Source organism: Pristis pectinata, chromosome 13 (assembly GCF_009764475.1).
Source record: "Pristis pectinata isolate sPriPec2 chromosome 13, sPriPec2.1.pri, whole genome shotgun sequence".
NCBI lineage: Eukaryota > Metazoa > Chordata > Chondrichthyes > Rhinopristiformes > Pristidae > Pristis > Pristis pectinata.
In genome coordinates this window covers 40350017-40365083 of record NC_067417.1, presented here as the reverse complement: position 1 = coordinate 40365083, position 15067 = coordinate 40350017, and the positions used below count along the sequence as shown (strand labels likewise).

At 42.7% G+C, this 15067-nt stretch overlaps 1 protein-coding gene across 1 annotated transcript in view; it reads left to right on the top strand.

Moving 5' to 3' along the window:
* nlrc5 (NLR family, CARD domain containing 5) overlaps positions 1–15067 on the top strand; it is a 201130-nt gene that overhangs the window by 79458 nt on the left and 106605 nt on the right. Inside the window, exons 20-29 of the mRNA XM_052027934.1 lie at positions 3008–3097; positions 5112–5159; positions 6212–6295; positions 6841–6924; positions 9033–9116; positions 9826–9915; positions 12038–12082; positions 13786–13836; positions 13919–14002; positions 14719–14802. Of these exons, the coding sequence (XP_051883894.1) occupies positions 3008–3097; positions 5112–5159; positions 6212–6295; positions 6841–6924; positions 9033–9116; positions 9826–9915; positions 12038–12082; positions 13786–13836; positions 13919–14002; positions 14719–14802 (744 nt within the window). The remainder of the gene's footprint in view (positions 1–3007; positions 3098–5111; positions 5160–6211; positions 6296–6840; positions 6925–9032; positions 9117–9825; positions 9916–12037; positions 12083–13785; positions 13837–13918; positions 14003–14718; positions 14803–15067) is intronic.

Genomic DNA, 15067 nt, shown 5'->3' with positions numbered 1-15067 from the left:
GGCACAAGATGGTGATAGGTAAATGCAGGTAAGAGATAGTGATAGGCAGGTGCGGGGGAGGAGGGGAGAGCAGATCCACCAGGGGATGGGCCAAAGGTGTGGAGGCAGGCGGCATGGGGGGAGGGGAGGAAAAGGAGAGAGAGAGAGAGAAATGGCGAGGAGAAAAATGAGAGAGAGGCTGGGAAAGGGAAGAAAAGAAGAGGCAAGATGGGGGCAGGTTGGTTTACTTAAAGTGGGCGAATTCGATGTTATTCCATTAGGCTGTAAGGTCCCAAGACAGAATATGAGGTGTCGTTCCTCCAGTTTGCATCAGCCGTGTGATTTAACCAGTAGATGTGATATATTTGGGATTCCATAAGGCATTTGGTATGGTGCCACTTGAGAGGTTACTGCATGAGGTAAGATCTCGTAACATTGAGGGTAATATATTTGCATGAATAGATTTTTTTTGCTAACTAACAGAAAATAGAGAGTTGGAATAAATGGAGTCATTTTCAGGTTGACAGGGTTAACTAGTAGGTGCCACAAGAATCAGTGCTGGGGCTCAACTATTTACAAACTATGTGTGACTTTAGGACTAGAAACTATCATCACAGTTTACTTCAAGTCCTCTAACCAGTCTACTGCCCTGCAATCTTTATTAATGATTTGGGTGAAGTGACCAAGTGTATTGTAGCTAAATTTACTAATGATCTAAAGGTAGGTTGGAAAGATGTGAGGAGATACAAAGAGACTACAAAAGGTTAAGCAAGTGGGCAAAAATGTGGCAGATGGAGTGTGATGTGAGAGATATAAGGTTATCCATTTTGGAAGAAAGAATAGAAAAGCATAATATTGTTAGAATAGGGGGACACTAGGAACTGCTGTTGTAGAGGAGGATCTGGGCATTCTCATACATGAAACATAAAGTTAGCATTTCAAATACAGCAGGAAATTAGAAAGGCAAATGGAATCTTGGCCTTTAATGTGAGGGAAAATGGAGTGTAAAAGTATAGAAGTCTTGCTACGGATATACAGAGCATTGGTGACACCAGAACTGAAGAACAGTGTGTAGTTTTGGTCTCCTTCAATAAGGAAGGAAAATCCTGCATTGGATGCAGTTCAGAGAAGGTTTACCAGGTTAATGCCTGGAATTACTGCATTGTCTTATGAGGAACATTTGAGCTGAATGGGCCCATACTTCCAGGAATTTAGAAGAATGAGAGGTGATATTTAAATATATAAGCTTCTGTAGGGAATTGACTGGGTTGATATTGAGAGGACAATTTACCTTGTAGGTGGAATCTAGGGCAAAGGGGCATTATTGCAGAATAGCCAGTCACCCATTTAAAGGACTTTGAGTTTTGGGAGTTCTCTACCCCAGAGTCCTGTGGTGACCTAGTTATTGAAGATATTGAAGGCTGAAGTGGACACATTTTTGCACTATAGGGAAGTCGAGGATTTTGAGGGACAGACAGTAAAGTGAAACTGAGGCCAAGGTTGGATCAATCATGATGTTAGTATCTCATGTCCTGCTGCTGTTACTGACGTTGTCATTGGATGTGGGAAGTTCCAAAGTTGATGGCCTTGGCATCAGCTGAAGGAATGTCTCCCTATGGGCACAAGCTGTGGCTCACTCCGGAGGGAAGAATTCAAGGAAAGCAGGTATCAGAGGACAGAGAGCTACAGAAGGGAGACATCAAGAAATGATTGAAAGCAAGGATGTGAATTTTAAGATCAATACCAGAAGCTAATGTAGATTGTTGAGGACAGAGGTGATGGATGAAAAGCACTGGGTGTGAGTAGGGGGCAGCATTTTTGAGTGATCCTACATTTGCAGAGGACAGAACAGAGGAGGGTTTCCAGGACCCAACTGGGACAGTCAAGTGCAGGGTAACAGATGGCATAGATCAGGATATCAGCAGCAGCTGAGCCGGAGCTGGGCAGAGTGGGTAATGTTCCAGAGGTGGGAACGTGCAGTCTTGATTCTTGGTCTCATGGTCTAAGGCTGATCATCACGTCACATCAGACACAAACGCTGTGAACAGTCTGGTTCAGTCTCAGTTACAGGAGAGAGGTGGAGCCAGTGGAGAGGGAGCAACGTTTGTGATGTGACTTTGGGATTCCCCATACTTAGTTTGAAGGAAATCTTTGCTCATCGTGACCTAGGAGTTAGATAAGCAGCCTCACAGTTTAGAAACAGTTTAGTTCTGAGAGAGGCTTTGGTGAGGTAGGTCTGGTGTGGCCAAGGTACATGTGGAAAGTGACACAGTGTTTTCCGTTGAAGTTGATGAGTAAGGACGTGCAAATGAGAAGTCTGAGGGGCCAAGAGTGGAACCTTAGGGGGATACCAGATGCAATGTTGTGGGAACAGGAAGAGAAGTACTGCAGTTGATTCTCAGCCTATGGTTGGACTGGTAAGAATGGGACCAGGTAACTTGGGAGCAGATTAGAGCACTGAGTGCTCAATTGGAACTAGGAAAGTGATGATTATCCTTCATCAGACACCTGGTGGTTTCTGTTTACCCTGCATGTCATTGGACTGTTGTGCTAGATACAAAATAACTTAGAATCTTTGGCTTGGCTCTTTCTTTGTCACTTTTGACGCTCCAGTGATCTTCCTGCATTGTCTGGACAATGGGAGCCCAAATCTTTAATTAACAAGGAAACTTGCTGACTCAGCTTCTAACCTGCTGTTTGAGGTTTCCCTAGGACACTACTGATGCACAATGCAAACTAACGTTGTCACCTGATAATTGCCTCAAAACACAGTCTCAATGCAAGCTAATGCTTACAGACCATAGTAAGGCCTTTGATTAAGGAAAGGAGCCAAGAACTGAAGACGTCATTTGGAAATTATTAAAGATGTTGGTTAAAAATATTGAACACCTTGGGATAAATTGTAGATGGCTTTTGAAAGAATGCTGCCAAAGTTGCTTCAGCACCAATAGTTGGTTGATAATGATAGCAACTGCCACAACAAGCCATGAACATGGATATCTAAAATAACTTTGTTTCCTCACTGCAGTGTCAGTAGTAACTTCATCACAATGACTGGAGTCCTTTGCTTGGCTAAATGCATGAACAAGATCAAAAACATAACAGAGGTGGCAATAAGGTAAGCTGAAGATATGAAGAGGTTTGAAAATTGTAACATATTATAATTTCCACTAAAAGAAAAGATCCTGATTTTCCAGTTTCAAAGCTTGTTTCGGTTATGTTTATCCCATTGCAAAATTATTGACATTGGAACTTCTGTTTGAGAATAACACCTCCTTAAATGAAAAGTCCAGCAAAACATTTCATAAGAAAACACTGAGGGAATACACCATTTGTCCCATTCCTCATTCCTTGTGTGCAGACTGCTCTACGCTAGGCTTGGTCTTAACCATTTAGCTCCTGAGAAAGATTTCTTGTTTTCTTCTTATGATATTTCTAAGATCTCAGCAGCTTGTGATCTCTGGTTTCACACAGTATTTGATCTATATTTAACCTTAATCCAATTTCAAGATGGTGGGGGTGGGGTGGGGTGGTGGAGGGAGCCTTCAATCCAGTGCTGTCCGCTAAGTAAAAGGTCACAACTAGTTTATTAAGTAGATCGGTCCTCTTTTCTACTGCACACAAAAATCCTCCTCCGTTTGTAAGTCCATTCTTCAACATTTTGAATGACACCAGCAGAACGTCTTCTGCTCTTTCTGCAAATTGTCTACATCATTCTCTAATTCAATACTACCTTATGCTTATAACAACACAAAAGGAGGCCATTTTGCCCATTGGACCCGTGTCGGTTCCTGTGGGAGGAATTCCATTAGTTCTATTTCCCTTTCCCTTTTCTCCCTGTATTCCCTGCAAGTCATTCTCTCTCACACATGCCCATCAACTCCCTTTTGATTCTTTTTGTCATAACCTAGAGAAGGGGTAATGCAGCAGCCAGTTAACCTAGCAGCATGGCCTTGGGATGTGGGAGAAAACCAGAGCACCCAGGAGAAACCCATGTAGGTACAGGGAGAACCTGCAAACGCCACACAGACAGCACCCAAGGTCAGGATCAAACCTGGGTCACTGAACTAACTGCTACTCCACCATGCCACTTCATTAAGCGCTTAATGAAAAACCAAAATTATATTTACAAAATATTGTCTCAGTTGATTTTATTGATATGAAAGAACTCTTCTGGATCTCTGAAATTGGAATTAAGTGTTCCATTTGTGTTGGGCCAAGAATTTCTTTGGGAATGCCAATGGGGTGGTAGGGTTGGATAAGAGGGGGGAGGAGGTGGACGGTCAGGGAAGCTCGTCTTGATTGGCTGCTGTGATTCTGCAGACAATTGCGAGACCTTGTGTACCTGATAAACTGGCTGCTCAGGACAACAGCCCAAGGAGATTCTCAGCAATTAATTGAAAGATCTGTTCTGTTTTGGAGGTGATCCCACATGCAGACTGTATACTGTAAATAGCAGCTGCTTAGCAGGCACCAACCTGTCTGTATTGGGACATCAGAGCAAATGAAGATTATTGCCACATTTATACAGTGAAAAGCAGTTTCAGGCGACAGTTTTCACATAATGGGGGGGGTTAAGGCAGTTTGAACCTGTGGTGCGTATGTGATCTCATGCCATATACAATGTACATACTGGTAACTTAGTAAAGTTCAATGGTTATTTTGCACTGAAAGGGAAACAACCTGTTGTCTCGTTGTGCAGGTGGGCTGCTTAATGCCTCTGAACAGCGGGGCACCACTGGAGCACAAAAGTACTGCGATTTTAAAACCCGTGTGTCATTTTAAAATGCATGAGTGCCCAATCACAAGCCAAACCCAAGCAGCGTGTGTTGCAGGTTTCAATATTTTTTGTTTACTCTCAGGCTGTGAGCCACACTGGCAAAGCCAGTATTTGTTGTCCATCCCTAATTCCTCTTGAGAAGGCAGAGTCGAGCTGCCTCGAACCCTTGGAAGCCAGGTGGTGAAGGTCCTTGCTCAGTATCGTTAGACAAGGAGGTTCAGGTTTTGGATTCATATTTTCAAATGGGAATGGCGTGTGCCTAGAAAGAGCAAGAGTTGGAGTTAAACACTTTGTAACAGTTTTTTAGCTTGATGTGTAATGAACTTCACCCACATTTTCACTTCTTTTTTAGTTTGGGGAAGAGTGGAAAAGGATTAATCAGGTTCCATGGGGATCGCAGGTAATTCTCCTATTCTTTAAGCTGATAATGTTTCTTAAAGGAATATTTCTTTCACATTTTAGCATTTCTTACACTTTGCATCAGTAAGTTTCTAAGTGCAGGAAGTGACTGTAATCTTGCATTGTACAAGTCCTAACAAAACAACTTTTTTATAGAATTTGCTCAAATGTATCATCTAGGGTATAAATGCAGAAAAATCTTTTTGCCACAAGAGGAAATGCAATGGATCATCTGAGACCTTGGTGAATGGTGGGACTATCAGTCTTGCCTCTTAAGCCAACACAATTTAAAGACTGAGGAAGAAACAGGAACAGAGATTGGAACAGATAGAAATGGAGCCAAAGGTGATGCAGAGAGGAAAATAAAGAGAGAGTGAGCAAGAAGGATGACCTTAATTTCTGTCCAACAAACCAAAGTACATCCTTGGCATTTTGCAAAGGTAGATGGTGCCCATCAGGGGAGACTGGGGGACTTTGCTCTGAAAAAAGCAAAGTCTGAGAGCTGCCATAAGAGATGTTTCTCAGATTGCGATGGGTTTGAAGGGGATTTCCACCCTCACAGGTGGAAATCCAAAACTGGAGATCATAACTAAACAATCTTCACATGTGAGGCCATTTTAAAATTCAAGAAAAATAAATTACTCGCCGAAGGAATGGCTGGGATGTCGAATTTGTACTGATTGGTGTACATGTCATTGTGACCTAAGGGAAAGCAAGATAGCTCTATGAGGGAGAAATGCACAAAATGTTTTGCTGATAGGGTTAGATGAAAATGGATGAGATGTGGTTCACGTAGAGCATAAATTCTGAGAAGTTAGATGCAATGGGCTGTCTTTTGCCCAGAAATTCATTCCGAGTCAGTATCGCTAAGTTCGCTCTATCATAGCAGCAGTGTGTTCTGTCCCTGAAACTCAGTTCCTTCAAAGATGAGTCTGATTAAACTTTTCTCACCCACAACCCAGATATGACTGTGTCTGTATTTTTATTCCACTGTACAACATACACATACAACTGAACAGAGTAATGTCAACCGATTTCTTTCAACTACTCTAGGTTTCACAAGAAAAGAGAATTACAAGAAATCTTGTTCAAAGATAAATGTGGAAAGCAAAGTTTACATCTTCCAAAGAAAATAAGGTGAGAATAAGATATTCGAAAAAAAAATGGGAATTACTGATTTAAGTAGAATATACAAAAGTTCTTGTCAATGTCCAGATGTTTCGACTAAGAACATAAGAAATAGAAGCAGGAGTAGGCCATTCAGCCCTCGAGTCTGCTCCACCATTCAATAAGATTATAGTTCATCTTTTGTCATAGTGCCACTTTCCTGTACTAATTCCATATCCCTCAATTCTCTCAGCATCGAGAGTGCTGTCAACCTCGGTCTTGAATATACTCAATAGCTGAATCTCCACAGCTGTCTTGGATGGAGAATTCCAAAGGTTCACCACCCTCTGGGTGAAGATACTTCATGTCTCTATCCTGAATGGCTGACACCTTATCTTGAGACTTGACCCCAGCTTGTAGTCTCCTTGCCAGGGGAAATACCTGTCTAGCTCAGTAAGAATTTTAGTATTCAATGAGATCACCCCTCATTCTTCTAAACTCTAGAGATTCTAGGGGCCCATGTAAATGGAGTCTTCTGCAGCTCTTCAGGGTTCATCTTGTACTTTGTGTTGCAGCATTGAAGAGTGTGAAATGGATGGTGAGGCCATGAGAAAGCTCTGCTTGATCCTTAAAACATGTTCTGCACTTACAGAGCTTGAGTAAGTACAAGACGCTGATAGAAAATGGGCTATAGGAAGGCAGTGGGTAAAGGAACCAAAGGTCAGGCTCAGTGCCTTTTAATCAGCTTGGCATCAGTAGTCAGAAGGGGCTACAGCTTGTTGAGTATTTTATTGAGGAAAAGCAGATGAGTAATCTGAGTTAAAGCAGAATGCAAAGGAACATCAGAAGTTGAATTAAAAGCAAGGTACAAAATGCAGAGTTGTTATCAGATTGGCTCAGGTGCATGAACTTGGGGAAGCTGGCAGGCACCAAGGGCATCAGTAATGTTGGTAAAATTGTGGGCATGGGACCACACACTCAACTGTTAAGCAGGATGTGCTGCAATATTGAAATCATTGTGGAATTTGGAAACTTACCTTTAGAACATAAAATTGACAGGGGCAAAGTACACTTGGATGAGGCACCAGAAGGCTGCACTTCACCCTGGCAAATTCCACTACCCCTTCTCTCTCTCTCTCTCTCTCTCACACACACACACACACACACACCTGTACACACATAAGCAAACACACACTCTCACACACACACTCACACACACACACACACACACACACACACACACACACACACACACCTGTACACACATAAGCAAACACACACTCTCACACACACACTCTCACACACACACACACACACACACACACACACACCTGTACACACATAAGCAAACACACACTCTCACACACACACTCTCTCACACACACACACACACACACACACACCTGTACACACATAAGCAAACACACACTCTCACACACACACACACACACACACACACACACACACACACACCTGTACACACATAAGCAAACACACATTCGCCCTCCACAATGCACACGCGCACGTGCATGCACACAAGCGCGCGCACACACATATAATGCACATACACACATATAATGCACGCACACACACACGCATAACGCATACACACAGACACACACACACGCACAATGCATGCACACACACACTCACGTCAAATGGCACAGTTTGGGAAATTCAGGAGAAAAAAATATCTGCACAGGGTCCACTAGGTCCCTTAGATTGGGATCTTGTTCCTGGAATGAAGTACTGTTCACGGAGCAAAACCTTCACATGTATGAGAGCCACACCCAATATGTTGCACTGAGTGTATGGAATCCTTTAAAATGTTCATTTTGAGAGCTCTGGGACTTTGTACGCATGCTACAGAGTCTTTTAAGTGCCTAGATCACATAGCTCAGAATTGCACCATCAAAATTTCAGAAATCTGTTGGTTATAGTGTGAAGCTCTTTGCATGTAGTAAATATCCAGGTAAAGGATCTAGTACCACCTGAGCACAGAATGGGATTGCTGACAGCACACCTTCACACTATAGAAAGTCCACTGTACTCTGGTTTTATCTGTACAAGTATATCAGCAGCTTAAATAAGGATCCATGAATATCAGGAGCACAATACAGTGAAACTCCAGTAATCTGGCACCTGATGGCTTGGAAGTCCTGATGGTTCAGTACCTCGCTCACTCATGAGTACAGAGTGTGAGCCAGGGATCCAGAGTGCAGCCGGGGGCCAAGATCTGGATTATGAGCTGGGTGAGCGGCTGGAGCCAGGGCTGGGTCCAGGACACCAGAGATCAGGAACATGGATCGGTTTGTGGCCAGAGCCCAGGTATGGAGTGCTTGTATAGTTTCCATTCTCTTTAAGCTCACCAAGTTTACTGGAAAATGTTTATTCAACTGTATAACATGTAAAAACAGTGAAATAAAAGTGTGCTGGGGCAGTAATGGGAGTAATATCTAATAGTCCAGAAAATGTTCCAGTCTGGCACCACCAAAGTCCCGAGGGTGCCAAATTACTGGAGTTTTACTGTATTTGTATTATTTACATGGAGTCACTTTTCATGAGAGTTCTCCAAATCTAGTAGTTGGAACTTGGTTGCAATATTGCCAAAACCCTTGAGTGCAAGGAAAATAGCCTCTGCTGCCGTTTCTCAAGGATTTCTCCCCTGGTTGAGTTTCTATTCCTCGATATACAGAAGCTTGAATTTATTGAACAATACCTCAAGAAGTATTTTCCATAGCTTGCTATGCATCTTTTCTTTTTGCAGCTTATCAAATAATGCACTGAGTAACGAGGCTATTGCAGAGTTGTTGCATCACCTCCCACATCTACAGGACTTGGAGACTTTGAAGTAAGCAATCCAGTACACCTGAAATAGGATTAGATAAGATAAGATCTTTATTAGTCACATGTACATCGCAGCACACAGTGAAATGCACCTTTTCTTGCGTAGAGTGTTCTGGGGGCAGCCCACAAGTGTCGCCACGCTTCCGGCATGAATTATTGCCATGTAGTGGGATTAGATTGCTGGGAGATCTAAAGTGTACTGCGCTCCTTACATTTTATAAATTCACTGACTGTGACTTTGAGAAAATCTAATCGCACTGGAATATGTAAAAGAACTACTTTATTACAGATGAATTCATTTAAGTGTCCTTTTGAGGACTTGCATGACTAGGATTGTTTCACTTGCTGAGTTGTGGGAAGTTGCTTAAATTTGGATCTTAAAATGTGGCAAAGGTTCCAGTTAAGAATTGCAGAATTTGCTCTGATGTAAGGTATAGGTCTGTGTAATTTGTCACAGATGCTTTTAAGATATTTTTCTCTTATAGTATCTCGGCAGAGTACAGTTCCACCTTCTCGCAGAGCAGCAATGTTAGCGAAATACTTGCCTGACAGGTAGCTTTTTAGACTGAAAAGTCAGAGGTTTTCTCAGTCAGATGAAGATTGGGCAGTCATGTGTCAAAGGTCAGTTTATCTTTCGTGCTACCATGCTCACACAGGAAGCACTCAAACTTGATTTTGCTCTTTCCCCTTTTGTTGCCTCTTCTTCATCTCAGTATCAGTGATAACAGCATCCCGTCAGACACTGTTCTTCTGCTGGCCCAGTCTCTGAACATCTGTGAAAATGCTCAGAAAGTTGAAGTGAGGTAAGTGTATTAATTGGTTTATTTTTGTAACATGTACCAAGATACATTGATCTGTCTGCATGCCATCCAGACAGATCAATCCATACATAATAAATTGAGATAGTACAAAAGGAAAACAATAACAGAATGCTGAATATAGTTTTACAGTTACAGAGAGAGTGCAGTGCAGGTAGACAATAAGGTGCAAGGGCCATGATGAGGTAGATTGAGAGATTAAGAGCTCATCTTTATCATACAAGAGGTCCATTCAAGAGCCTTATAACAGCAGGATAGAAGCTGTCCTTGAGCCTGGTGGTAGATATTCTCAAGCTTTTGTATCTTCTGCCTGATGGAAGGCGGGGGAGAAGAGAGAATGACCAGGGTGGGAAAGGCCTTTGATTATGCTGGCTGCTTTTCCGAGGCAGCAGGAAGTGTAGACAGAGTCAGTGGAGGGGAGGCTGGTTTTTATGATGGACTGGGCTGTGTCCACAACTCTCTGTGATTTCTTGTGATCTTAGGCTGAGCAGTTGCCGTATCAAGCTGTGATGCATCTGGACAGGATGCTTTCTCTGGTGCATCTGTAAAAATGTATTGAAATATAATGTATTGTTTGGAAAACAAAGAAATGTGCTTTGTTAGGATGGATCTGGGCAGAACAGCAGCACACAGAGGCCAAGTCCATGGTAGCACACCATGGGAAGGGCTGAGTGAGATATCTCATGGGGGATGAAATAGAAATGGGAAGGTTTGACCCTTTTGAATTTGCACCTCCATTAAATCATATTGAGGGTGATCTGTATCTTAATCTCAGCCATTTCATCTGTTAATTCGTCAGTGGCAGATGATGTGGCACGGTTGGGGGAGAAAGTTCCAAGTATCCACTGAAGAGCTCACCTGACTTCCCATTGGTTGCTTCAGGAGAGCACATGCAGAGACACCTGGCAGCTGACCAACTCCTGGTCCTCTCAGCCACTGGCCATTACTTCTTAATAGACTTCATCACACTTGCACCAGTTTTGTGGAGCTTCTGATCAGTCATGCGACAGCTGATTCACAGATTCATTTCACTAGCTGCCTGATACCAACCCTCACTCCTGGGGCTTTCTGTTGAAAGTAACAGCAGTGGGCATGCATGAATCGATGGGCTGAAATTTTAAGACGTTGGCGGAACAAAGATTGTTTTATTTTCAACATTAAGTGGTAACAGGATTCCTGATGGTTTGTGACAGTCATAGAACACTATAGCACAGAAACAGGCCCTTCGGCCCATCTAGACTATGCCAGCCTGGATTTTTGCTTAGTCCCCTCTACCTGCACCCAGACCATAGCTCTCCATACCTCTCTCATCCAGGGACCTATCCAAAGTTCTCTTACATGTTACAATTGAACCCGCATCCACCACTTCCGCTGGCAGCTCGTTCCACACTCGCACCACCCTCTGAGTGAAGAAGTTTCCCCTCGAATCCCCTTCTATATTTCATCTTTCACCCTAAACCTATGACCTCCTAGTTCTAGTCTCAACCAACCAGTGTTGGTGAAAAGGTGGTAAGACCGTGAATTTGATACCAAACCACACTAGGAGCTGTAGAATAGGTGTGTAGAGCAAAACAAGAGGTTAAGCAGAGTCTTAAAAGAGGAAGGGGAGGTGGAGAGATTAATTTATTTAATTAATTTCACTACCCTCACGGAAGTAGCTCTGAACTCTGAGAAAATGATGAATTTTCAGCTACGTCAAGTTTATGACAAGACACCTCTGTTCCATTGTTCAGAATCAGGTTTATTATCGCTGACCTATATGACGTGAAATTAGTTGTTTTTCAGCACAGTACAGTGCAAAGACATAAAAATTACTATAAATTGCAAAATAAATAAATGGTGCAAAAAAAAGTTCATGGGTTCACGGACTGTTCAGGAATCTGATGGCAGAGTGGAAGAAGCTGTTCCTAAAATCGTTGAGTGTAGGTCTTCAGGCCTATGGATTTCCGATGGAGCTGGCTGAATCTAAAGCCGCTTGCGATCCTGTGCATTGGAGCCTCCACACCATGCTGTGATGCAACCAGTCAGAATGCTCTCCACCGTACATTTATAGAAATTTGCAACAGAGAACGAAAATCCTAACATGTTAGCTTGGTTTCTGTTATAGATCAAGTGGGAGAGCTTCAATAAACTTCATGAAGAAGTGCTGCAGGTAATGGTTTCAATATTTCTCTAAATTTTGGTCCAGTTTGTAAGATGCCATTCCACGTCTTCAACTAGGCTGCGGTTCTGGTTCTGTGACATCGAGGGTTTTCCAAGGCTTCATGTTTTTTGCATTGCTATTCACCAATAATGATAAAAGTAGCATTTCCCATTAACTCTTCCGCTTTTGCAGATCTTTACGTTGTACCTGGTATAAGGATATTCTATATCTCCCTATGACATAGAAAGAGGCCATTTGGCCCTTCAAGGCTTGGACGGCTCACAGAGCAATCTAATTCCCTCATTAATTCTCCCTGGAATGTATTCACCCACTATTTCCATCAGTACTGCCACCCACCCACACTAGGGGCAATTTACCAAACTAACGTACCAGCACGTCTTTGGAATGTGGGAGGAAACGGGGGCACCCAGAGGAAACCCACACAATCACAGGGACAAAGTGTAAACTTCACAAAAAAGACAGAGGCAGAGGTCAGGATTGAACCCAGGTCGCTGGAGTTATGAGGCAGAAGCTCCACCAGCTACACTACTGTGCTGCACCTTCAGTTAAGGTACATGGAAACAGAAAAGAGGAGCCCTTCAACCTTCACGGCTGCTCCCCTGTTTAGTACGATAATGCCCGATCATCTAAGTCAATGTCATAAATTTCACTCTGTCACCCACACCCCCAGATGCCTTTTACATCTAAAACTTTTAAAATGTTAAGTGTCTTGGCCTCCACTGCCATGTGGGAGTGAATTCCACATGTTCATCAACATCTGTGTGAAGAAATTTCTTCTCAATCAGTACAAAATGTCTTGGTCCGTAGCCTGAGACGGTGATCTCTCACTGTAGACACCCCAGCCAGGGGAAACATCCTCCCCATATCCAGTTTGCTTCGATCTGTCAGAACTTGGAGCTTCAATTATATCCCTTCTCATTCTTACAAGCTCCAGCGAATACAAACCTGATCAATTTAATCACACTTCATACAACAATCCCACCATTCCAGTAATCAAGCTGGTGACCATTCGCTATACTCCTCCACGGCAATGATATCTTTTTTAGTTGAGGAAAGCGAAACTGCACACAATAATCCAAGTGTGGTCTTACCAAGCCCTCACATAATTGAAGCAGGAAATCCTTGCTCCAGTACTCAACACCTCCTGCAATGAAAGCCAACACGCCTTTTGTCTTCTCAGCTGTTTGCTGTACCTCCATGTTTGCGTTCAGTGAGTGATGAACAAGGGCACGCAAGTCACTTTGTATACCACTAGTTCCCAAACATCATCTGACACCATCTGCCACTTTACTTTCCCCACCATCTGCCATGATTTTACCCCTTCTCTCAATCTGTCCAAATCGCCTCCAAGCCTCTTTTCAACTTTCTCACAATTCACAAGCCCACCCAGTTTATTATTATCAGCAAACTTTGAAATATTACATTTGGTTCCCTTATCCAAATCATCTTATGAATATGATACAGTGCAGGCTAATCATTGTGTTCACTGCAAATAACCTGCTAATTTTTTGGCCACAGTAACATTGGAGTTGGTACTGTCTTTAAAGAATAATGCTATTAGAGGAGAACCTGTCCCAAGTCACGTTTTGTTGGTATTTTGTTGGGTGAAATCATATTATTGCAGTGTCGAAAAAAAATCCTGTTTGTGTAAACTCCTTTGTCCTTGTTTTAATGCTCTCCCTTTTTCACAGACTTGAAGGAAACAGGAAGAAAGCAGAACCTCTGTGCTCAAGGATTCTCAGGTAATCTTTTGCCTGTTGCAGTGAGAAGCAGATTCTTGAGTCTTGTTCCTGGAAAGTTAACATTCTGTCTTGTTTTTCAAAGCCTGAGGGAGTGTAACCTGCATAAAATGAGTGTGGAACAACTCTTCAAGATTCTTGAACACTGCAAGAACCTGGCAGAAGTGGAGTAAGTACATTGTAGGCCAGAACAAGCAGCATGGCTCATAGAGCCATTGCCTCACAGTGCCAAAAACCTGGGTTCAATTCAGACCGATAGTGCTGTGTGTGTGGACTTTCCACATTCTCCCTGTGACTGCGTGGATTTCCTCTGGGTGCTCCGGTTTCCTCTCACTTCCTAAAGGCATGCAGATTGGTAGATTATTTGGCCACTGTAAATTGCCCCTAGTGGTGGAATCTGTGTTGTGGGTGAGGTTAGGTGGAAATGTGGGGAGAATAAAATGGGTTTGAGTAGGATTAGTGTAACAATGGGCACTTGGTGGTTGGTGCAGACTTGTTGGGTTCAAGGGCCTGTTTCCATGTTGTACGTCTCTCTGACTAACCCCAAGTGAGCATCTGGTTTATTAATTGACCGGTGTATGCAAGTTAATGCCCATCTATGGGATTCGTTACAGGGAAGAGGCATCTTCTAGGTCAGGTGTACAAAATACAGCTGTGACCAATCCTTGCAGATTCTAAAGGTTGTGAGCCCAGTTTAATGGGCAGTATAAGCTATTTGTTTGAAATCCCTGTGTGCAAAGGCACATTGCCTGTATTGAATACAAAAGAATGATTTCAGCCTCCCTCTGGAAGTCAAACTTCAAAGAAGTGTGATAAATAGCATAACTAAATTCTGATATGAACCATTTATGTGTAATAAAGTCAGTTTTATTGATCATTCTTCAGCTTGTCCTGCAACTTACTTAAAGATGAAGGATTGCAGAGTCTGCGAGACTTCTTACCAAAGCTGCCTTTTTTGAAACTATTGAAGTAAGTATCAATTGCCATTCTGCTGAAGACTGCAGAACTTCAAATGTAAAGAACGGTTACACAAAAGCTTCTCTCACCACATTCATTTTCAAGTTTCATTTTCAATTTTAATTGCAGTTAAAACGACTCTCACAATTACATCACAAAATTTAACTTGGACAAGTGCAAAGCGATGCATTTTGGGAAGTTAAATCAGGCCGGGATATACACAGTGAATGGCAGGGCCCTAGGGGGTGTTGTTGAACAGAGACACCTGGGGCTTTAA